This window comes from Falco punctatus, assembly GCF_963210335.1.
Source record: "Falco punctatus genome assembly, chromosome: 2".
NCBI classification, from domain to species: Eukaryota; Metazoa; Chordata; class Aves; order Falconiformes; family Falconidae; genus Falco; species Falco punctatus.
Genome location: NC_137581.1, coordinates 70412547 through 70438446, shown reverse-complemented (window position 1 = coordinate 70438446; position 25900 = coordinate 70412547). Strand labels below are relative to the sequence as shown.

Genomic DNA, 25900 nt, shown 5'->3' with positions numbered 1-25900 from the left:
TTGTTCAGCAAGCTAAACAGTGATGATAAGGATTGTGTTTCCAAAACCAATTTAAATGTAGAAAAGGCTTACACAGGTGGAATACACAGTGTTGGGAGACTAATGCTTTAAAATGTGAATTTTATAATACATCCCAGAATATTCTGAATGCTAATTACAAGATGTGATGGATCACAAAGTATTAAACCAGAAATCAAGCAATAATCTTGAAAAGCAATGCTAGTCTGCTCAGTGAGGAAAAACCTGAGTTGGGATCAGCTGCAAGCTCTGTGAAGGAAATTTCTTAAAATGACTCAGCATTTTGCACAAGGCATCCCAACAACTTGTACCTGCCCCATGCAGGTTGGCATGACAGCACTGCGAGGCATCCCTGTCAGGATTTCACTTATTGTTGGATTTTGTTGGGTAGAAAAGTTAAGTTGGTCACAAGATGCCACAAAAAATCTTATTTCAAGCCTCTGAAAATGTCTAAATATAACAGCTCTTGGAGAGAGGAAGAGAGAAGGGGAGAATGCATTCTCTAAACAAACATTCACTTCTATGATACAGCAAAGACATTGAAGCTCAAGAAGTCACAGCACTTTTCATTCACTGAGAAAGGGAGCAATTCTACCTGAATTGTCCTCTCCATCTCCTTCAGTCTCTCGCATCTTAGGGTCCATTATCCTTGAGGAACTCATGTGAGAATCACTAAAGGAGGTATTAAAAGTGTCAGTCATACCAACAAAATAACAGTACTTTGCTATATATGTGTATACATACATACAGGCAAGTTACCTGTATGTATATAAAAATAAAAATATAAAATATTATGTGTATGCTTTTATATATAAATGCATAGACAATAGATGTCTAAATATATGTATTGTATCTATACATAAATATACATAAAATAAAAAAAAAAAAAATCCCATAGGGTGAAGCTTATTAGGCTAAGGTATAATAAGTCCCATAGAATATTCCCACTTTCGTAAGGCAATAGTATGTTCTGGTTTAGTTGACCAGCTAACCTCTCCTGACTGAAAACTGAGTTTGACAAGATTCTCCAGTGCTTCTAAAAGCACATATCGGAGGAGGTGGGCTTCTTTGGCTCTCCCTCTCTGTGCCTACTCAGGACCACAGATGAAATGTCTTTGTGACAATTACAGCACTTGGGTAACATGTACAAGTAGTATTAGTAGAGAACTGCATCTGGTTTTCCTTTTATTTATGTACAATTTGAAGTATTCTACAGATCGTAGTTTTTCTTCTTTTTTAAGCAACTTGTGAAAAAGTAGCAACTCTTCTTATTCCTTTGTTCATATAGACAACAGGAAAATACAAGTAAAAATAAAACAATTTATTTTCTTCTTCTCTTCTTTGCTTTTTGGAAGCAAGATATCACTTTGCTTGTTAAGATTCCTAAATTAAAAAACATTTCCAAAATTGTATATATATCCCAAGCCTGAGGACAGAGTATCTGTAATTTAAAATGCATTTCCAGAGCAGTAGTCTGTGCTCTCTTTTCTTCATCTGGAGAACCATCATTTCACTGTCAAGGTTGAATAAACTCATGGGTGCCATTGACTGGATAGTGAGTTGAATGCTGCAGAGTAACAGTTTGGGCTGTGAAGGTGACAGATGCTCACATCACAACCTGGACGGGAGGCTGAGTACACTGTGGCTAATGTGCTCCCCTGAAGTACCAGCGGACTAAAGTAACAAGGCTCATAATTTCCAAGAGTTAGCAAAATGGAAATGAAACTTTTATTACTGAAGTCTAAACCACAACACATCTCCTGAACCGTCAGCAATTGAGCTGGGCTGTGACGCAGCAAAGGCACCTCTGCTGCTCAGCATCTCTGGGGCTCCCCCACCAGCTGGACCCCCAGGCTGGTTGTAAAAGACCCCCTGCCACTATCCATTGGGAAAACAAATCAAAGTTAAACACAAACACAAGGGTGAGCAACTTCTGGTCAAGGGCATTTGGCTTATATAGGGAGAATTATTTAGGAACAGGCCCTAGAAAAGAACAGACATGGATGATACATATATTTTTAAAGTAAATGCCCGCTGGGAGGTGACAGAGAAATATGTATTGTGGGCTGTGGTGTATCTAGTCAATTATTAAACAGGCTCGACGTGTCTCAGATTCAGACCGTTGTGTTGCAATAGCAATGGCAGGAGTGCAGATCAATACCTTTAAAGCCTCAGCTGTTATATGCATGCCCTGTAGCATCTACACGCTACACACATCCAGAGGTGGGATCCTACAGTCTTTATATAAATTATGGATGCCATAACTCAGATACCCAGCTGTGTCTCACTGGCATAGCTCTGCTGCATCCAGCTGCACTCAGGTGAGAGTATTTTTTTTTCATCCAAATGTTCATATGCCATACTTCACTAGTTCTGAAGTTCAAAGCCACTGAGGGATAAATACCCATGCAATGGAAATGTTAGTTTGAAACATGCAAGCAAGTATAAACACATTCCCTCTGGCAAAATTCAAGTATTTCTGACAAACCAGAACTGTTTTGTTGTCCCATCCCAAACCTTAGCAGCCTATTTTCTAGAGAATAAAAGCAATTAAAAAAATTTAGCACCACCACACTGTCAGAGAAAAATTGTGTGACTGATTTGTGACATCTGAGGTCACAAAAAGTGTTTCCACCGGGTGTGTCAAACATTTGGGGACAGCACTATGTGACCAGGGGTGCAGCATACATCTCCTCACTTAGGGGAAACAGAAGGGCATGAACCCCGGTGAGTTCTCTCCTTGCCAGCTGTGCATCTTGTGGCAAGGTTCTCGCTCCCCTTCTGACCTCAGCCATTCTACAGGTCTGGAACATTCTTGCTATTTTCTAAGGTTATTTTAAGAAGCAGTGTGTCTTTCCAAAAAGTGCCCAAGCCCTGGGGAAGGCAGCCCACCACTGCTGTGCTTTTGGAGACATCTTTTGCAAGGGCGCAGCATAGGGCGCAGGGCTGGAGCTCCAGCTTGTGAGAACAAGCCAGGTCCTTGGCCAGCGTGGTACGACTTGGTATACTACTTACATAGAACTGGTTTAGCGTAACTTGCTTAATGTTAGTAGCTACATTTGCTGAGGCCTTAGGCCACAAGCTGTGAACCTTCACCTAGGTATGCTGAACTTTTACTTAGTCAAGTACAAGGAGGCTCCAGAGTCAGTTCAAGCCAGTAGTAAAGAAGCTGCAGCCTTAGAGACAAGAAAATAAAGGACCTGCCTAGAGACAATGGAAGGGCCCAATGAAGAATGGGAAGACCCCAGACCTGAACGTTATTCCTGGTCTGAACTGCCGTGTGAGGGGTGAGGAATCTAGATTGTAAGAGTATAATCGCCCAGGGATGTCTTTGTTCAAGGTCCCTCTTCAGAGGCACTCAGCTCGAGCTGTAGCGCTCTTCATAAAAAGTGCTTCTATAGAGGAATCTTTCTTCCAGCTTATCGATTCAGCAGAAACCTCGAGTCCAGCCCTGTTATGGTGGCTGGCATGCGTAACTTCCAGAACAGTTTGGTGACCCAGATGGGACTCCAGGCAACTGCCATCGGACCCCCTTGGCTCCAAACATCGAACTGCCAGCATCGGGTGAGATCACCTGGGAACTCTGGGGACAGAAGGCACCAACTGGTGAGTGTTAAAATTTTGCTACTAAATTCCAGATATTCTGGGTCCAAGTGGGTTGGAGTCCCACCTCAGAAGGATGCTATAAGTATATTGGGTCCAAATGAGTTTGATTTCCATCTCAGAAGTGTGCTAGGAGAAGTGTGCATGGTCCAATCAGTGCAAAGCGCTCAAATTTGGCACAGAGATTTGGGGAACGTACCCAGCAAGCCAAAGAACTAGAAAATTGGAGGAAAATAGATGGCACTGCATGACTATTGGAAAAATGAGCAATAGCATTGTGTAAGGAAGACTGGCCAGCACTTAGAGAGGCAGGGGTGCATGGCCCTGAAAGGATCCTTTAAATTTAAAAAGGTGGCTATGCTCTGAAAAATTTTGAAAAATGAAAAACCTCAGCAAATGATTTATTGGTATGTATGGGATCATTTGCTATATGACCACTATAGGATGCTTGAAAATGAGTATGAAAACCTCAAGGAAAAACTTCAGCTGCAGCAACTGTAATTTAACCAAGGTGCCTACAGAGCTGGTCTCTGCACCACCCTATACTCCTCCCTCTGTATGACTTGATTCCCCCCTCCAATGGCCTCTGCTGTCCCTATTGCTTCTGCTGGGCTTTACACTGTGGTTTCTAATGCCATCCCTAATCCTCTTACCATGCAGCCAGTGGTGGCTGCGTGTGGGTGTATGTGTGTGAAATGTTTCTTCCCCACCTCCAGTGTTATATGTATACACACATCACTCCTGGAACCCCAGGGATTTGTTTATGTGGGAAAATAAAATGCGTAGGTTAAGGGAAGATGCAGGTCGATGTGCATCATTATTTTATATTATTTGTTCAGGATAAGATCCACCCTGGGCCAACGCTGACCTGTTGTTGAGGAAGTTGTTCCATCCAGGTCAGCAGGGTAAGACAGTTGAAAAGACACTGGAGTTGACCATACAGGCAGGGGGAAGTCAAACTGTCTGGCCTCAGATTGATCCTGGCTGGGATTCTAATAATCAGAGATAATTGCTGAACAGTGGTTGGAGATCTCATACATGTGATTAGAGCTTGCGAGGAGATAACAATAAATTGAATTAAAGTACAGGAATGTAGACAGAGGCCAGAGGAACACCCCAGCAACTACTGGGGAAGATTGCAGTAGGCTTTGTTGACATATGGGGGAATGACTCTCCAGTATTTTAATAATGAATTGGCAGCAAGTGTGTTTGTGGGCCAAGCCACCTCTGACACATGCAACTATTTTAAGGATTGCATGACAGAATGGCAAGAGAAAATATGAAAGATACTGTATTCCCTGGAGGTTCTAGATTTGTACAATATATAAATGATTTGTTACTTGCCAGCAAGACATATGAAGATTGTTTTAAAGATACTATTTTTCTATGTACTGCTTTAGCTGAAAAAAAGGTCACCATGCATCTCTTTGTAAACTTCAGCTGCATCATTAGGAAATAAAATATTTAGGATTTATATTAACAAAAGGACAAAAATTAGTAGACCCAGAACAGGTCCAGGCTGTGGTAAAAATACCTCAACTGGTAACAAAAATTGTGAGATTTTTTAGGTGCAGTAGGATACTACAGACCCTGGATAATGGGGCTAGGGGAGTTTAAGCAAACTATTGACAAAAAGCTACTAAGGCAGAGGAAGTAGAGCCTACATGTTGGTGTCCAGAGAAAGAAAAGATTTTCCAAGCTATAAAAGGAGCTTTATAGCTCCTGCTCCAGCACTGGGATTGCTGGATTACTGCAAGTCCTTTGAACTCTATGTGCATGAGAACAAAGGAGTAGCCAGTGGAGTCCTTACTCAAAAGCTAAGTCCACACTGCTGCCGTGTGGCTTATTACTCAACTCAACTGGATCCTGTAGCAGCAAGGAATAATTCCTGTGTTAAAGCAAGAACGGCAACAGCAACTATCACGAAAAGGAGCAGACCATTGGTTCTGGGCCACCCAACAACTGTGTGTGTCCCACATGAAGGAGAACTGATTCTTAAAGGACCTGCTACACAAACGTTGTCCCCACAAAGAGCACATCGTAATGAATTAATGATTTTAAAGGCAGATAATATTACTCTGAAAAGTTGTGATGTTTTGAATTCAGCAACCTCACTGCCTTTTCCCTCTGATGGTGAGCCACATCATGATTGTGCTGAGGTGGTGTTTTACTCCAGACAACTACAGGAAGATCTGGGAGATCAGCCTCTAGAGAACTTGGATCTAACCCTTTTCACCAATGGATCCTCATACTACACAAATGGAAAATGACACATGGGCTATGCAGTGGTGAGAGACTTCAAGGTACTCTAAATAGAACCTCTACAATCCTTGGTGAGTGCCCAAGAGGCTGAATTAACTTAATTAGCAAGAGCAGCCTGGTGGGTATGTAATCAGCAAGTAACTATACTGCTTCTAAATATGTTTTTGGAGTGTGTCTTACAACAGCTATGCTATGGAAAGAATAAGAGTTCCTCACCTTGGTAGAAAAGAATATTTCTAATGGAACTGAAGCCCAAACGCTGTTGGAAGCTATTAAGCTTCCAAGGGAAATCGCTATAGTACACTGTCCAGCTCATACCAAAGACTCCAAGAAAACTGAAAGAAACAATGAAATTACTCAAACTTGTAGTCAGATAGGTTTAAAAGGGCCTGAAGTTTTAGGAATAGTACTATGGGATATTTGAAATACCCCCTGCCAACTTCTAGGGTTGTCATCAACAGCAATAGTGTTTGGCAGACAATTATACCCAGGACCTTATTCCCCACTAGGACCAGCCTCTTAGACGGAGATGAACAGGTGAGCAAGTTTGTACTGGGAATACAAGAACACCTACAAGGAAAGAGGACACAAGCCCAATGGTTTCAACCAGTACTAGCAGTAATGCAAGTACATGATATCCAGCCTGGGGATACAGTAATGGTAAAAGTCCACTCTCGCAAAACAAAGTTGGACCAGAAGTGGGAAAGTCCATATACTGTGCTACTAACTTCCTATTTATGTAAAAGTTACAAGGAAAGAGAAATTGGATTCATCACTCACATGTTAAATGAATTTCTAAGGATTATCAGTTAAACAAATAACCACCACCCATGCAGAACCCCAGCAATCCTGCAGTACTTTTGGTTCTGGTTATCCTGTGATAATTGTGGTCCACGTTACCCTAGAAAGCATACTAATAATTGTTTGGAAGATCATTGGGAACACTGTCAACAGGGCTGGAGTCAGGGAAGTATAACTAGGAAAGGTGCCTCTGGCCACATAAAGTGGTGCTGTGTGTGCAGGCTATGCCAGCCACTAGAAGTTATAAGCACTTTGCAGCAATACAAAGTATTGATAATTTGGGAATAACTTCCAAGCAAAATATACACATTTGCTGTGCACAGCCTATTTAGCTCTAATCTTATAGCCTTAATATTTATTATATGTGGCAATTATAATTGCCTAGGGATGTCTTTGTTCGAGGTCCCTCTTCAGAGGCACTCAGCTCGAGCTGTAGTGCTATTCATAAAAAGTGCTTTTATGGAGGGATCTTTCGGCTTATTGACTCAGTGGAAACTGAGAGTCCAGCCCTGTTACGGTGGCTGGCATGCATAATTTCCGTAAGACCAGGTGCCATCACTGCTGCCAGTCATCCCTGGATGGCTCCCCAGTGTCACCTGGGGGAAGAGCTGGCTGCTTCACTGTGGAAGAGCTGCCAAAGAGATCCAGGTGGTGTGCGGGGAGGAAGGCCATCCAGGTAAGATGACTTTGGAGTGAAGCAGAAAGTGACCTGAGGTGTGGGTCAGAGGCACCCAGGGTGGAGGAGACACCAGGCACAAGCACCAGTGGCCTCTGCCTCCTGCACAGGAGTCCAGAGACTCTGGTGTCCCCAGCAGGGACATGGTTATTTTAAATTATGGTAAATCCTAGAAGTTTGGGTCAGGTGGGCAGTATTGTTTTGCAGCGGGAGAACTGTAAGGCTGTTATAAAAACTATCTCAACTTGCCATGCAATTACAAGGATTGGGGAACTGTGAGGACCGTTCACCGCTGCGAGCTTGCTAGTGGACAGTTTTTCAGTTCAAAGGCAAGTTTCCAGCCTGAACCCAGGGTTTGATGTGACTCTCCCAGGCCCCCACTGGCTGATGCGCAGGAGGCGGAGGTGGCAGCCCTCGCCACAGTCACTACCTTGCACAAACACACACTATGAGGAAGACTGCGAGGCGCAGCTGCCCACCCAGTGCCAAGGGTGCGGGAGGAATTTTATGGCTGCTATTACCAAGGGGAGATTTGTTTGTGTCGAGGGACAAATGGGTACCCCCTTCCTTAATCTGAGCGGGGCAGGGGGCGGGGGTCAGCAGGTAGCAAAATGGGCTGCAAGAGTTGTGCAACGCTTGGTGGGCAGTGCGCTTATTTTCAGAAATATGCTCAAAAGTCAACAGACTGCTTTTTAGCTGAGACTTAGCCACTTGAGTGTTTTGCCAAGTGATGGTTTCAACTGGAGCAATATCCCAACAGTGCAAAGAGATACTGTCCCCTGCTGAGCATCTGACAGCTGCCAGAGATCCCTCTGCACTGCTCCGCCAGCAGGGAGTTGCCCAGCTTAGCATCTCACCAAACCTAGCTGTAGGCAATCACATTCACGTCTGCCTTAAAATTTACGATGACATTAATTATCGACATGAGGGAAAGTTGGTTTTCCTTTTAAATACTTCCTTTGCTGAACAGCGTTAGAAAAACGTTGGTTTTCGCCCACGGTTCATCACCATGAGATAACCCTATTTTCTTTCCCAGATATATAAACTCAGAGAACTGTTCTATCTATACCTTTCCTTTTTTCCTTCAGTATAGCCTATGTCAACAGTATCTTTAGGCAGGTTTTCCATCTTTCAAGTTTTTCCCTCAGTGTCTGTAACAAACCCTCCAGTATTAATACATATATCATAAGAAAGATTCAATTAAAACATGAAACTTAAGAGGAGAAACAAAAAAAACCACAGGCCAAAGTTTACCCCTGGTATGACTATAACTGCTTGTCGCCTCCCTGATGTAAACAGAGATTTGATTGTTTGCTCTGGAGCTAAATTTTATCTTTCTCAAAGCTTTGCTTAAAATCTATGACAGCCTACAAATTTAATAGATAGCTCTGCAATAAAAAGCTGACAAAATCCAGCATCTTTGCATCGGCACCGGTGGTATTCAGTGTGCCCTTATGCTTGGATCTGGAGTCTTGGCTGTGGAGTGGGGCTGCTGAGCTTTCTCATTTCCAGTTTCCCCAAGGACTTACTGAAGTCCACCACTAAATTAAATCATCCTGTGATCTAAAGACTCAGCAGGATTCACATCCTAGAGGAGCAGCCTGCGTCGCTGCTTCTCCACCGTTAGCAAGGGCAAGATTTACCACACCGCTGACAGTCATACTCTTTTCCTCTTCTTTTTTTTTTTTTCTTTGCATTTTATGTGTGGTTCTTTTCACAGTGGAATACTAGAGATACCTGGTTTATCAATTTATTATGAGATTTTATAAGCCCAAAATGTCTGATAAATCGCTAAATATTACCCAAGCTTGTAACAGTGTTTTTTCTATATTGGACTTTTCCCAGCAGAGACTTTTTCCACTTTCCTTCTTCCTTCCCATGCCCTTTCTAGATGAGCCAAGATACAAGAAATACAGCTGAGACTACGTCAGTGCAGAGAATAGAGGCAATATGACAACACAATGGGTTTTTATTCCCTTCCTATCCCTCCCAAATGTCAGTACATTCAAAAGTGTGTATCCAAAAAATCACAGCTGAAGCAAACAACAGCAATTTACACCTTTTATTCCTGCGTTGTATAAGAATATTCTATTTCTAGTAGATAAAGAAACACCAGGAATGAAAAGTGATTTAAAAAAATCTGAATTTAGGGGAATTATTTCACATGAGAGGAAGACCTGCCCTTTTCTCTCTCCAATATCACGATGTGCAGTAAAATTCCTACTGGTATTACACAGCCTTGTGGATTTGGGAAAGAAAATGCAGGGATCCTGGGGGTATAAAGAAAACCCAAATACTTGGAAAGACTCCTCTAGCTGAAGTATTAAGCAAACGGAAAACATCCTAAATACCAGGGGCAAAGACTGAGGCAGCTTGTCCTCATCCATCCCCTCTCTGAGGGCTCAGACCTGAAATGAAGGCACCATCCATGGGCCATGCAGTCCCTTCTCCTGTCAGATGGACTGCAAAAAAGGGACAACTCAAAGTTTTCAGAGGGAGCAAGCCCAGGATGCCCACTGTGATCTCCTGCCAGCAGCAGGTGCACCAGCAGAGCTTTCACACCTCTAGAGAAGCTCCAGCTCCCCAGCACATGCATTAGCGAGAGCTCAATTCAGACACAGCCCTAGGACACCGCGCCTTGGCACAGCACAGGTCCAAAAGCATGTTAATGATCACCTGCCTCCCAAGCAAAGGTTTACCCTTGCAACTCGGGGAGACCGTGTGCTGAAGGCATTATGCAATGGGATGTAGTAGAAGGAAGTGTAGGAGAGCAGGGTTAGGACCTTGTGATGAGGAGGTATTCACACAGCACAAGAAACCCTCTCTGCTCAGACCCTCTCCTAGTAACAAAGATCCCAAAATCACATCCCCCTTGCAAGCTTTCAAACCACTTTCAGTGCTCCCAAGTGATAACACTTGAGCCTAGCCAAAACTAAATCTCTCACAGTGTGCCCAATTATAAAATCCTTTCCAGAAGTCATCCATCATCTTGAGCTTATGTTAGTAAGATAAACCCCTCTTCTCTACCTCCCTTCTGAAACAGGAGGTCTAGGAAGCAGAGTGAAGTGCTCCCCTTGAGCTAGTACAGCGTGTATGAGCCTAGGTATTAGGAGTGTCCACACCAGCGAGATGCAGGTCTCTGGGAATCCAATTAGTTTGTATAAGCACATCCAAAAAGCTCACATAAAGGGACAGGAGAACTTGGCAACAACTGCAACACCATTTCCAAAGCCATATATCTTCCTGCTCCAGTCAAAGGAATACAGATTTCACTTTTTATTCGGCCTCCAGTTTTTAAATCAAATGCACCTGAGTGCATGCTTACCTACACACAGCCATCCTAGGAGCTTTAGCGGGAGTCACAGCACAGCGACTGAAGGGCCACCCTGCCTTTCCACCATATGTCAGCACCTACACAGGATCTGTACATATTCTAGCTGCGTTCCCATTCTTTCTGAATTGTTAAAAATAATTTGCCCATAGAAGACATATATTCTGAGAAAATTGTTTTTCTCTACCAAATCTATACAAAATATCAACTTAATGCCAAACCAAGAAAAACTCCCTGTCACTTTTTGTATACAACTTTGCCTTTTGTTTTCAAAGTCGGGCAGATGATCATGTCCTTCCATGTTCTTCAAATGTTTTGAATCAGTAAACAAAAAGTATTACTTTACAAACTCTCTGACTTCACGTGTTCTCTGCTTGTTTTAATAATTTAGTGCAGATGCTGTTAGCACCTACTTGTTTACGCTGACTAATGTCCATGGGGACACCATCTTCAAAATGTGGTATTTTCACAAATTTTTTGCTGTCTAAAACATCATAGTTCATTATTCATCTTCATTATTCTCGCACTGAACCTGGTACACCTTCCCCATCTCTACTTATCTGCATCATTGGTTAATAAAAGTTTTTGTTTCTTTGCTTAAGGCTGACATTTTTCTCCAGCTACTACTACCCTTGTAGCATGCCCTCATGTTAATAGAAAAACTGTGTATTTTGCAAACATGATGGTGTGGTGAGCCACTATGTGCCACTGCTCATGCTCAGAGCAAGACTGACTGCAAGTAGTTTTGCAACCAACATCCTCTCCCTGGCTGTGTGGGTCCTACAGCAGCATCTAGGAGAGAGCACCCAGCCTGAACATGAAGTCAATACCCTCCTCTTTAAATCTCTGCCTTTTAGGGATCCTCCCATCCTCTTCCCAGTCACTGTCAAAATGAATAGAGCTAGCTATGAGTGATTTGCCCTTTCTCTCAGAAATTACTAATAAAAGTTAGTTGCACCAACACATAATATCTTCCAGTGCTGCTCCTTGTGCCAGTTTGCTATTTCTCCACCTCCAACATCAGAAGCTGTGGCACAGGGACCAGCTAAATGTAACTAGTGACATGCTACCATCTCTGCACCAGCCCTTTCCTTTGCAGTACTCACATCTATCACTCAAATCCCCTGTTGTGTACTGTGCAAACTTAAGGTGGTGCCCAACGCCCCTGATCACTGGTAGAAGAGACACCAAGGGATGCCAAGTAATAAAATACCTGCTAAAAAGAAGATGGGAGAGGGGAGATAGATAGGATATAGCTCACTGCACGGGCTCCCCTTCCAAGCCTTTGGGCAAACAGGGTGAGACGTGCCATGACCAGTGTGTCAGACTTCATGGGCTATGACAGGCAAAACTGAAGAGGCAGCAGGTACATCTTCCCAAGCCTTTCAGTGGGTTTTCTGGGTGTCCAATAGTTTTCAATGGCTTCTTTCACTACTGTTGGGCAGTGTGTGTTTTCCTTTGCCTAACCAGCCCAAACTCCTCTCTTGTGCATCTGTCCCTGTTATTCCAAAGGCTGTTGCAGATTCTCATGTCAGATCCTCACCAGACCTTCTGTTGCACCCCTGCCAACGGCACATTCCTTTCTCTATTAGAAGCACAATACACTTCTAAGAGATGGGGGGAGAGCGGGGAGGGAATTCTGCTATCTCCACCGGGTTTTTTCCAAGAATTGATAGTCCTTCTTTCCCTCAGCATTTCTGAGAGTGAAAAACACTCCATAAAATAAACTTTTCTCTTCCTCCCTTTCCTCGCTCTTTTGAAGAGCAAGCTTTTTGTTTTTTAAAAAGTGCATTGCAAAGGTCAGAAGACACCACTGGGATTGCCCAGTCTGATGGCCTGGGCAGTGCAGGGACTAGGCTGTCCCCCAGAAGGGTGAAGGGAACTCTGCTTCCCTGACAGAACACAGTAATTCAAGGGAATTCAAGGGTATACACCTTGTCAAAGGTTATATTTTGTTCATGGGAAAAGCATTTAACTTGCATACTTTCCAAAATAAAGCAAACAACCGTATAAAAGAATTAAAAGGGGGGTGTGGGGGTGGGGGTGGTGTGTGGAGTTTGCATTTGCAAAAGAATAAAGCAACTAATGTCAAATGTCTTATTCCTATGGAATAACGCTTTCCTCCTTGCTTTCAGTTCTCTATTTTTTGTGATTTAATAGAGGGGTCAGGAGATCTATTCTACGAACATAGAAAGCGTTATTATTAAAAGACCTGTTAAAGCAATAAAGCCACATGGGCTCTCCTTCTTTCTCAGCACACAGGGATAATAAAGGCATAGCTGTTTTACACAAAGACACAAGACCTCCCCCGGCAAGCTCCCTACAGAGATCCCCCACTATATTTAGGAGCACAAACAGCTCAACATACTACCAGAGTTTTAGGCTTGTATCAGCCATCTTTACTGGTACAACCACAATCTGTATTTTTAACTTAAATAATATTGAATGTTCACACAGAGCACTTTGACTAATAATGTTCTGAAGAAGTTCATCTTTTTTGTACAATAGCAGGTTAACGTCACTCAGAGTCAAGGGTCAGCAAAGTATTAAAAATTTACTGTGTCTCTCCTTGAAAAGCAATAAAAAGAAGGTAAAATGTCTTGCTTTAGTTAGAGCAAAATTGCATTTGATTCTACATGTCGCAATTGCAATTATTCTTGAATTCCGCACTGGGAACGTTCCTGAAGCTATTTCACAAAAATAATTATACCAAGTCTTTTGGTATTCAGAATGAGTAGAAATATCAATGTTGTTATAAGGTCTCAGTGCCTTTGAATTCAGGGAAACATAACAGGGCTTTCATTGATCCTTCCTTGCTTTTTGGAACCATGAATACAATAAATTGTCTATATACCTGTGTATGCACACGCACACACACACACACACACTTACTTTGTGTCAAAGAAAGAATAAGACTCACCTGGAACCACAGCAAGCCCTGAGGTACCGTGCACTTACACCTGCTGCCCCATCAATTAGCCTAATGTAAGCGTGTTCTTGTACAGTGCAGAGGTTAATGGAAGTTTAAGATGCAGAAAGTGTTTAGCACTACCCAGAATAAGATCCTTATTCAGCTTTATCTGCTAGTCTGAAGAAAACTCAGTGGGCCACATTACCTAGACAAGGAAGGCACCAGAGCTGAATGTGGCCCAGTTTTCACCCTTTCTGAGCCCATCTATACTGCATGGAGTATTTACTCTCAGGTCCATAACACGTGGTGTAGACAACAGTGTCATTTCAACAGTATAATTAAGTTTATTTAAAAGTTACTGACAAATCTTTTCAAATGTCAGGTTCATCTGAACACAGAATATAGCTATATCCCAGGCCTACTTCCAAATATTTTGCCATTAGTGTGATGAAAAATACAGTCCAGTTCGGCCAAACACAAGTAATGACAAAAGTACATGAAATAAAAAGACTAGACTGGGCTTTACTGGGTTCCTTGGGAATTCCTATGCTGGAATGATGAAATAATCACTGGGATCATCTATGAACTATGTGCAAAATAGTTTTCATGTTGGATATTTAAAGCAAAGAAAAAAGCAAGAAAATAAGGAATGCAAAGAGAACGAATTGCTAAGAGATGTCTGAGCCCTTCCAGGCATAGATACAGCAGCCTACCAGCTGAGACTAGCCAGAACACAAGCAGGTTGTTCCAGGAGCTGCCCATGAAAGATGCCATCAGGGGCCCTCTGTCCTCAGCACTCCCTCGGCTTTGCCTTGTTTCAGCCCACACCGCTCTGCCAAACCAGCTGCAGTCGTGTGCTAACCTGGAGTCACCTCGGATGCACGGATAACAAGAAGCCATGTCTCCAGCCCAAGGACCTGTTCGCCCTCCTGGGTCATCCTAGCACAAAGAAGCAGCGAGGATGGAGTGAGATCCAACTGGAGCCACGGGAAGGCAGCGGGAGGCAGTGGGGAAGGGCAGCATCTTCCCTTGCATTCCCTCTGCAGGGCTCTGACTGCCGACTCAGAGACCAGTTTTCTCCCCAGCATCTACACGGACCATCCAAGAGGTACAGCCGCTATCAGAGCAATCTCAGTCTTCTGAAATTTCCCCAGGCAACAGCACTCACATATTTCAGCAATAACTGCTACCTTGTAAACACATTCCACATTCCTGTTGCGTTAAACCCCACAGGCCAAATGCAAAGCTGAATGGCCTCTTGTCTAACTATTGTACAAGGTTCACTCTGAAGCGATACATGTGGCAGGTTTTTAATTGGGAAGGACCTTACTTAGCCTCTTTTGACCCTTCTTAACTTAGTCCCTTCTTGGTTTTCAATTGATAACAATTTTCTTGAGCCTAGATGGGAGAAAGACAAGCCATGGGCTCCTTTCTCTTTCCTCCACCCGAGTAATACTCAGATCACTTCCAGAAAAAAAGATTTTTGATGCAAGTTCACAGCAACACATGGCTACCACACGAGTTTCAGGTAGGAGTCCAGTTAAGTTGGGCAGTCTTCCTAATGCAAGCAATTTCTTACGTGAACAGGCTGGAAGGTTGCTTTCTGACCACGCCACAATAAACAACATTGCTGAGTCCTTTCATCTTTGCTCTGAACCTCCCTCCACTCTATATGAAAAACACAATCAAGATTTCACAAAAGCAAGAGCCCTAATTTTTTGTCATTTACTACCTCAAGACACATATTTGCAAACTTTTCATTCTTGCTATCCATTCAGGCCATATTTGCTATTTTGTGTTTGAAAGAAAGGAAGTATTTTCCTGTAGCTCTTCTCTCCCCATATATTTGCAGGTCTGTGATCCAAACCACACTCTGTGCTCCAAAACAAGGATATGAGCAAACGGAAATAACTGCCACTTGCTCAGATTCTCATTTTCCCCTTCACTTCTTCCCTGCAGCAATAATCTCAGTGAAAACAACCTCTGGCGAGTCACTGCACGTTTCACCTCCAGTTGCCATTTCAGACTTCCAGACTTTTGGAAGTCAATCCCCTGAATGAAGCTTAATAGTTTTTACTGATGCCTTGTCAGAGGTCCAGAGCCAAGCCTCTAGCGAACCCTACACCACCAGCACAAGCCCACTCATTCCCTTGAACCGGGAAGCAGAAAGCATTTGTACGTGCCAGTTTGTCCAGGACAAGTAACAGTGAGCATGTATGCTCATATACTCAGAAGATTATATGCGAAAATGTTAACATGCAGAACAAGATCAGGAGAGCGGACTCGAGAAAGTACAAGAAAGGACAGCACTGAAGAGTTCAAACCTTCCCTGGGGGTTTATAACAGTAAGGGACATAGTCACTGGGAAGGCTCCTGCCCCTTATCTATGCAGAGCAGCAGAAGAACACGCTACCAGTCACAGTGTCACACCAACCCTGCATCCTCTCTCATCTGCAAAACAGATGGATCCCTGACATCACTTTCATCTTAAACCACTGCAGGAGGACAGGTGATAAGCATCACTATATGATGCTGCTACTGAGGTTTGATTTCCTAAGGGAACAACACTTATGTGACTGCGCTGTCTACCCTGCTCCATTTTCCTGTTTCCCCACTGCTTTCAAAATCATTGGTCCTTTTCAGCTGAGTTCAATGGAGAGACACATCTTGAAGCTATAAAGTTCCTACCAGTTTTGTAAAAAATGGTGATCGTGCAGAATCTCCACTGCAGAAAAGCTCTTGCTAGGCAGCTGAGCAGCCAGTACACCTGTAGCACAGGCACAGCCCTGATGAGCCTCTAGGCTGGCCATTACAGGATACAGGCAGTTCAGGGTATGGTGGGGAGTCGGGAGAAGAGAGGGACTGAGAAGTGAAGTCCTGCAGCGTGCGTGCTGGGGATGCATACTGCAGCAGGGGAGCGTTACTGGCCTGGCAGAAGCCAGCTGCTATTTAGAGAACAGCGCTGATGTTATCATGATGCTGCCACTTTACTTGGAGGTGGAGAGAACAAGAGAGTGGAAGAGGCAGCTGGCAGCTCTTGCAGCTCTCTGAAAGACCTGAGATTCAGACCTGTCCCCGACCTCAAGCCATGTAGGACTTTCTGGAGAACATCATGGCTTTTCAAGAAACTGTATTACAAAGATACAGTTGTTTCCATTTACCACTACAAAGCCTACCATGATGAATTTATGCTAAACCAGTCCATACATATACAATGTTGGGATGACAATCACCCTACAACTTGAGTATGGAGAGATTAAATGCTTTTCCCAATGTCCTTCAAGAAGCACCTCTCAGAGTAGGGACCAGAGTGAGTCTGTAATGCTCAGCTCCAGGCCTGTTCCTTGCTCCAGCTCTTCTGGAGCCGATGGTGCAGACTGAGGTGACCTCTCTGGTCCAGGGCCCAGCTCCCTATGGCACCCTGTGGCACAGAGAAAAGCAGGAGGCAAAGGGAACTGGATCCTGCTCCCTGGATTTCCCTTGGTAGTGGTCTCATGGACTACTGGTGGGAAATACACTGAGAGAAATGTCCCCCTTTTCCCATACCATCACCTGCCCTCAGTCTCTTCTCGTTTCTGCCACTCTGACCTGAGGAGCACTTCCCTTGTGAAACCCTTCTCTGGTTTAAGATTTGTCCCTGGCTGCCTCTCCCTCTGGGCAATGGAGAAAAGAAGACACTTCAGATATTAATAGGTCTAAATCACCTTCCTCTGGGGAGAAGCTAGAGGAAAAGAGAAGATAGAGGGAAACCAGGGTTACCTAGCAGCTCATGGTTAGGTCCTCCGCATTCCCATCCCCACTGTCTTATCCCCCACACCAAGTAAGCCCCAAAGACAACAAAGGAACCTGAAAATGATGTTTAAAAGGGGCAGAATGGAAAAGACCCCTTCGCAGACTTATCCCACTTGTCCCCAGGCTCCCTTCTTTGAATACACCACAAATGTTTTACTTCAATACTCAAAAGCCTGATGAGATGCAGGTTATTAATTTATGACTATGACAAGATTATTATGGTTAATTTAACATGTGCAGGCACTTAACTAACTACTGTTGGGAAATATTTGTCATTAATTCAAAAATTTCCTGCCTGCAATTTGGCAGAGATAGCACAAGTGGGCTGCAGAAATCCAGCACGACATAAAGAGCTCTCATCTGCCATCACCTTTACACATGACTGTACAGTACTTGAGCTCTGCCTGATTGAAACAAGCACAACAAAATGTACTGCGGTATTCATAAATTAAATGGCATTGGCATTCAGGCCCTAGGAAAACCTAACTCAAGGGTATGCTCTTTCAGACATCGGAAGAGGAGCAGAGAAGCACACAACCTCCCCATGGGGAGCAAAAGGGACATCATTGGGAGAGAGGGTGGCAGAGCAACATGCCTTATCAAAGCTCAGAAAGTAAAAGCTGCTTGTGTGGGCTTTCCTCCCACCTCCTGTGGGTCTGCCATGATCCCAACCAAGTCAGGTGGTGCAGACTAAAACCACTGGTTTCATTCAGGCACAATCTGTCTCTCAGGCGTGGCACAGACCTCCAGGGCTATTTCACCACTCCTGGGGAGGAAATTCCCCACCTCAAACTGCTGTGTCTCGCTTGCTTTCCCAGAGAGGCAGGAGAAAAAACTGTGTACAGAGCTACTTACAGCAACAATTCAAAACTCATGTCCAAAACAACCAGTCTCATGGCACTTTTGAAGGACCCCAGCACTTCTTGGCTTTCTCTGATCCCTTAGACAGGTCCAAAGCCAGTAATAAATCATCTTGCCCGCCAAGGCTCTTCAGCTCTGTTTTTTTGCGAGATGTATCCCTATTAGATGGATCACACCCTTCCCGGTGCATAGGCTCCATGCATTGCCTGGACCTTTCCAGTTCTCTCATATGGTGAAGTCTCCTGAGGAACGGCATGTTTTGGTACACTTAAATCTTTGAGCTTCACATAGGTGTCTCAGGATAAAACTTGGGAATGTACTACCAGAGGGGACTTCGGAGCATTCAGTGCCCTCTTGTTGCTGGCAAATACTCCATATAATCCTTTCACAAGCTGATTAAACTCTTATTTTTAAAACTATTCCATTTTCCCCATCCTTTTGACGGAAATATTATTCCAGAACTGTGTAACTGATGGTTAGAAATTCCCAGACTAGATGGCAAGTCTGTATTTGTCTATTTTTGTGCCAGTGCAATATTTTCCTTGAATCAGCTTTTCTCTCCTGCAATGGGTAGAGAAGACGGCCATTTCCCATTTCAGCCTTCATCTGCAAAGTCAAACAAGCCATGGCACCTTAATTTCCTCCCAGAGATAAGCTCTCCATTCCCCTGGCCGTCTTACTAACCCTCTCTGCACCCACCCCACTCCGAGCTCACCCCTTTTGGCAGCCAGATGCCCAGAACTGGACAGTGGATCCCAGGCAGCCTCTATAGCTAGGTGACACAAAGGTCACTCTTTGAATTTAAGCTGCCCAGCTCCTGGTTAGACCTGGACAGGTTGGCAGACAGGCAGAGAGGAAAGCATTCACCTTCCACCTCTAGCCCGCACTCTACTGCAGAGTTCAAGGACATGTTTGAGCCATCTACTACCAAGAAATGCCATTCTGTGCAAGGTCTGTGTTCCAACAACCTCCCCAGACTTGGCTCTTTCCTACATCCAGCCACCCAGATTGCTGATGCTGGTTGCCAATACCAGACTATAGGACCCATTCCAGATTCTTTTCAAACCCCAGAGCACCAGCATACACTTCCTCAGCTGGACTTGCAAGGGCTCAGCCGTCTGTATATCTGCAGAGTGTCTCTGGTGTAGGTGTAACAGGAAAATATTTAGCCTTTTACATGCAGTTGGCAAATGTACTAGCTCAAGCTTGAGGAAAATCTGACCCTCTTTGCTTAGGAGCCTCCTTCCAACATTTTTTCAGGCATTTTAAAAACAGTTGTGAGTCATGGCGATGAGGAGGGAACGCGATGCCTAACAGCTCCCATCTTTGGCAGAAGAGCATTACTAAAAGGACACTATAAGGCTTTGTGAACAGAGGAAAGATAAGGCAGTGCTGGACAACTTAATCTCTCGGGTCTCACACTATCCTCTGAGGGTGCTGCTTTACTAAAACAGCTAGATCAAAGTGACTAAAAAGGTTTCTGCTGTTAACTGTCTCCTGAAAGCTGATGACCTCGAGACCAGAACAATTAAATGAAATGTGAAGCTCCTCCTCAGATATTTCTCCTTCTCTGTCCTGCATCGCTTAAACACACAGTAGTGTGAAGTTACACACTTGGGAGAGCCTTTTGTAGTATGGAACATCCTGAACTGCATGAAGACCCTGCCCTGGTATAGATTTTTTTCTCTCTTCTTAAGTGGATGCATACACTGTGGGTCCTAGATATGGATATATGAGCTCTCCCATATGTATGCTAAAGACCAAAAGCTTGGGATACCAAACAGAACACGCACACTTTGAAAAGCAATCGCTGTATCCAGGTTTGCAATGTGAGACCCTGGGAATTGTTTTTCTGAATACTAAGTGTGGAAAATATCAAATGAAACTGCACTTAGTCTTTCTGAAGAAATCAGCCCCTGAACGCCTTAGAGTCAGCACTCAAATTAAACAGCTTCATATTAGAAATAATTAAAACATACAGCTTAAGAATAATCCAGTCTTTTATGTCCCTATTCAGAATCCACCACTACAGCCTCCTGTGCAAAAAGCCTATGAATCCACTTGTGGTGTACCTGTCCCCGAGTTGTGCAGCCAGATCTTTGGCTGACGTCACTCAGCAGGCCTCCGCTGAAGTTAATTTGAGCTGTACCAAATCATATCGCTGAAGAGCTGTAACATACTGTTTATAGACTTCTGAAGAAGGCAAGTTAAATAGCTGTTATGCACCTGGAGACATTAATCTCCACATTTTTCCAAATACAAAACCTGTATTTTCTGTGAGGAGTGGTCCTTCAGAAAATTACCATGCCAGCACTGTACCAGCACTAGATGCGAACATACTCTGGTTTAATTCGTACCATCTCTGGTATCTGTGAGTAAAGAAGAGAGGCTACAGCACAGGGAAGACAATTTTTTTTTTCCTGATTTTTTTTTAGTACAGCACATCGCTTTAATTTTTATATTTGTCAAAGGGTTTCTACTTGCAATCTATCAGAGGAAGACAAAAAGCATTAACAAATCCCGTTGTATTACCAACCAGAGGCAATGGCTGCCAACCTCTGCAAACAATACATAGTTAGAAGGACTTGCTGCTTTCCGTTTTGTAAATGTGCTACAAAGAACCAGTTGCAGCGAGAGCGTGGCAACTAACAACACTTCATCACTTAAGGATTTTTCATTAGCCAATTCTACAATAGATTAACTAGAGAGATTTAAAGGTTGTTTTCAACACTTCATAAACAGACACTACAAGGAACTAGGGAAGACAGTTCATCTTTCCACTTAACTTTTTTTACTTACCACCCGATAAAACTTTAATAAGCACAAAGGCAGGTCAATACTTCCACAAGTGAATGTTGTGCATCTGTGTAACCAAGAAACACATTACACCTGTAGGAAAACAACCTTTAAAGCACCTCAGAAATAAACTTCCTTCTGCTGCTTACCTGCGTATGTTCCTGTTTGCCAGATTCAAGGTAACACAGAAGACTACTGGTGTTTCAAAAGGAATCTGTCATCTCGCCAGACATTTAAGTGGTAGCAAAACCAGCAGAGGCACTTTCAGATTTGCACGGAGGGTTCTGAAAGTCTTGATTCAGTCTGACTTGGATAGCGCACCCTGCATCTCATCAGTTACCCAGCACTAGGCTACACTGCCTTCCCAAGTGTGAGTTATTAGCACTGCCCAATCCCTTCACCAAGTGATCCCTGTATCTAACGCCGAGGGAGTCAGTCAGAGGAGAAAGCACCAGTATCCCAGAGTTGCTAGGAGACAAGCAGGGAGATCCTGACCTGAATTCTTAGCGGAGGCTTACGTTGCTCAGGAAGCTTAGCTGGGTCCTTCCTGGAAAGGCAAGGACATGCCAAAAAGTTACTTCTGGCTTTGCAAAGGCCACCACATAGCACCACCCAGGACCAAGGGACAGCAGCTGAGCCATTTTTACAACAAAAGGCACCTGCTGTGAAAATGGGAAGCACACGTGCAAAAACAGAGAGTGACTTTTCTGTTCTTCATGCCAATGGAACTAGAAAGTTTTTACATTAAAATAAGATCTTTGTATTTCAGAGTTGGTCATTAAACAAAATGGAAGAAATCACCCACCATGCACACAGCCTCAACATTAACAAATGCAATGACAGAATATTAAACATATGAAAATCAAGAAATCAAGGTTATCCTAGACACTTCCACTACAATGCATAATCTAAAGCCAAACTCATAACATAGAAAACTGAAGTGAAGCAAATCAGGAAAGTTAATGATGACACAAGAACTCTGCATTTTCTGATCTTTTAAATATTTTAAGTTACTGCCATGCCATTGTATTAATTACTCTATTTAGCTTGCAGCCTCCTCGGCATACATTTTCTAGAAAAGCTGAGCTAGACCTGAAAAGCTAAAGCACCTCCAGGTCCCTTGGATGGGGTACACCTCACCCTAGTTATCCTGTATAGCGGAAGGAAATAATGACTCCTCAAACGCAACATAACATAAATGTCTCACACAGACCCGATTACCTGAGAAAAATGCCTGTTTGCTTTCTACTGACTCTAAGGAACATCCATCCTCTTGGCAAAAACAGCAAGAAAGTGATGCTGCACACACCATGCACGGCATGGCTCCTGCAGGCTGAAGGGGGCAGTGAGGTCAGGAGGGACGAGAGGCGTCAGAGCAGAAATAAGCCCTTTCATTCCGGTTGGACACCTCTCCATCGTATCTGGGAACATTCTCACATGTGAGCAGTTCCCTCCTTGCTCGGGTGCATGCTGCCAGTCCCGGACAGGAATATCTGTGAAGACCTGCAGCCCAACCAGGGCAGTAGCTCCACTATCAGCTTTGTAGGGCATACTCTCTGCATGAGAGATTTGCAGTAGGTACAGCTACTACCCAGCCACCACATTGTTTAAACTTCTTTTAAAGAAGGGTCTCAAGCACAGGAGGGCTGGCCTGTCATGTCTAGAGAAAACCAGCTATGGCCTTAAAAAGGAATTACTCCACAACCTACACCAGCCTTCTATCTGTTACAAACAAAGCAATGTTTTAATGGAAAAGAAATGCACGAAAGTGTCTGCAGAAATTCCAGACATGGAATGCAGAAATTTGTGCAACCCCAAAAAGGCTCTCCTCTCATTGTAACGTACAGCCAGGTTCAGTGGCCCAATACAGCTGTGTTCAACACAGGCTCCAGGTCAGGCAACAGACCTTATGCTTGAAATCTCTCCCTCCCCCATAAACATCTGTATTTACCCAGGAAATCAGTCTATCCCTGCAACAATTAAAACTGCCGAAAAGCAGATGAGTATTATGGTGCTTCAAGTACCTTTCTGAACAAGAGCAAATACCCATCATGTTGATAGGAAAATTACAGTTCTTTTCTTCATTTCCCTTCTTTCATCTTCTTGCAGAAATAGGAAAAGCTCAGTGTTAAGTCCTATCGCAAAAGCACTTAAATTTCCACACAAAACAGTTACAGATGTCATGACCTGGGGAGCAGCAAAGCTGAATTAATCCAGGTTTTAAAGAGAGTCACAATACAAAAACCTTCACAGATAACCAAGCAGCACTTGGAGGAAACAAACTGAAAATTTAAGATGTTAAATATATACTCACCTGCTGCTAAAGAAAAGCTGATCATCTAACAATATATTGAGTGCCACTGAGAAACCCTACTTTGGTGCTGTGCAACTGTATTTGAAGTAGTGCAGGTATTCTGAAACAATTTTCTTTATGAAAGGCCATCTTAAAGATACCATCAACAGACGGCACAATGATGCAGAGAACCTACTCATAGAAATACTTGCATTTTAGATAGTGCTAGATTCATCTTTTTACTATAGATTCTTCTGAAAACCAAGTGGAGTGCTGTCACTTCAGTGCATTTTTTTCTGCACATTCTTCCAAATGTCCTTGATGTTCAGTGATGAAACAAGCTGACACTAAACAGCAGAAATTAGAGAAGACAGAGGAAGCTTGGCAAAAAGAAAGGTGTGGCAAATATAAGCTTGCAATAATGAGGCCCTTAGTAGAGGCAAAGAGAAAATTAAAGACACAGGTATGGAAGATTTAAGAAAAAATGGAGAATTGCTAAGCCTAAAAGAAAGAGGGAGAGGGGAAAGCCTCTCAGGGACAAGAATTTCTGATGTGAAAGGAGAGGAGGAAGATGAGAAAAATATTTCTGGATTTTTCCGTATACAGGCTTGAAGACAAGGACTGGTATGTGGGTAGAGAACCACAGGAGATACTTGGTGAAGACAACAGTGCTTGAGGTAGGTGCCAGAATCTGGCAATCTTCTGGCCACAGATGAGCAAACAGCTCAGTCAGTGATTTGTCACTGACACTCTTGGCAAAGTTGCCACTTATCGTACAGCCATTGACTTCTTCAGGTGTTTTCAAGCATAAACAAAATGCTGTGAAGGCTCATTGGAAGTTTTAAACTTCTCCTGGGTGAAAAAGAGGATGTGAATGGTACATGGAGCAGAGTGATAACAGGCAATAAAACAGTGAGAACTGCAAAACTATAAAGCAGTTTTATATAAAAGTTAGACAAAAGATGTAGATGGCAATAATGCTGCTGATGCAAAGGAAAGCCCAAACTAGGCACCTTTCCACCCTCTTAACATTTCCTCTGGTCATGTCTTGAACAGCAAGAATGGGTGAGTAGTAAAATGGATCTGGGTAGGGTACAGAAAAGCCATTCCATAGTGTTAAAAACAACCTGCCACATGTTCTGATTGTCTAAACTGGCATAACTCCACCAGCTTCATTTTATGCCGGCTTAAGATATGGCCAAATGCACTGAGTAAGAGGAAGGTGTCAGTTCCTCTTCCATGCTTCATTTTGCCTGCAGGCAAGTTTCAGCAAGGCACATGTCTATTCCAGGGGAAGACACTTAATGAAGGATTTAAACTTCCTGATGAATACAGAAGGATGCTGATGCACCAAACTCATCAAACATACCTTGCAACAAAATATGTTGTTAAAAATTTGCTTTACTCAGCTACGTATTTGTAAAGCCATGTGAAACAGACAGTTTGAAATTGCCTGACTTCAACCACTGAAAATCAAATTCTGCTGTCCAAATCTCTCTGCAAAGGTATAGTTTTACAGTAATTGAGATAGTACGTAATCTGGTCACATCTCCGCATACATCAGTAATACAGTACCGAGAAGTCTCCCGGTTGTTCAGACGCAGAAGGAGCTGCCTGAAGCACTGATTCACACTGATGAATTGTAACCAAGCAACACTGCCAGCATCCCTCCAGCCCATTGTTCATCTGAGCTGGGGAGAATAACAGCAGAACAGAACTGAAAACCTGCCAGACTCTGACTTCCCCAATTAAAGGATACCATCCCTCTAATACTAGATATAGCAAATTCTTTAACCAAAATTTAACGGAGATAAACTATTACTTCCCCCTCAGTAAAAAGATAATGACATACTCGAAGGCAGGAAATAAATTTCTGTGTGTCCCTGATTCTCTTGTAAATAATCTTCACAAAAGAAACAGTTCAAATTTACTTTACACAAAAAGTGCAGGGCAATGAATTATTCATCTGAGCAGAGAGACAGAAATACTGCCTTTTTGTTAGTCTGGCTATTAGATGCTGAGGGAAACTAAAGACAACTTTCTCGGATACAATAACTAATCAGTAACAACACAGATGAGATGGAAAGGAAGTAGATCCTTGAAAAATTTGTTCGGTGAGAGTTTTTTCCAAGTAACTGTCTGAAACAGTTAACACACAAAATACAGCTACTACATCATTATTGACATGAACCGTATTATCAATAGCAGCATTAAGAAATGACATTACAATACCAATTTTTTTCCTTTTATTGCAGTAAAGTCTGAGTGCTGGCATTATTTTTTCTGTTTGATAACACAGGTCTGGATACCAAGACCAAATCCATTGTAAAATGATCCACCGTTGCTCTTTAGGGGAATAAGATGACTAATTCTGCCCACAAAATTGTTGGTTACTAGAGAATCTGAATTTTCAAGATGTGCCACAGTTCCCCCCATTTTATCAGGAAGAAAAACTAACCACATTTGTAAGTTAAGATACAGAATAGACTTGTTCTTATAATTTAAAAGACAGGCTAGCAGCTGTGTGCATTTCTCAAGAGTATAAAAAACCAAAGC

The 25900-nt window shown here is 43.1% G+C and overlaps 1 protein-coding gene and 1 long non-coding RNA gene across 2 annotated transcripts in view; one reads left to right on the top strand and one right to left on the bottom strand.

The window, feature by feature from the left end:
* The window catches only part of LOC308059664, a 253715-nt gene that overhangs the window by 120200 nt on the left and 107615 nt on the right, over nt 1-25900 (top strand). The gene's annotated exons all lie outside the window — the stretch shown is intronic.
* CRACDL (CRACD like) overlaps nt 1-25900 on the bottom strand; it is a 77040-nt gene that overhangs the window by 25724 nt on the left and 25416 nt on the right. The window contains exon 1 of the mRNA XM_080377289.1: nt 614-25900. This exon is cut by the window's right edge and continues 25416 nt beyond it. Within this exon, the coding sequence (XP_080233415.1) occupies nt 614-764 (151 nt within the window). The 5' untranslated portion in view covers nt 765-25900. The remainder of the gene's footprint in view (nt 1-613) is intronic.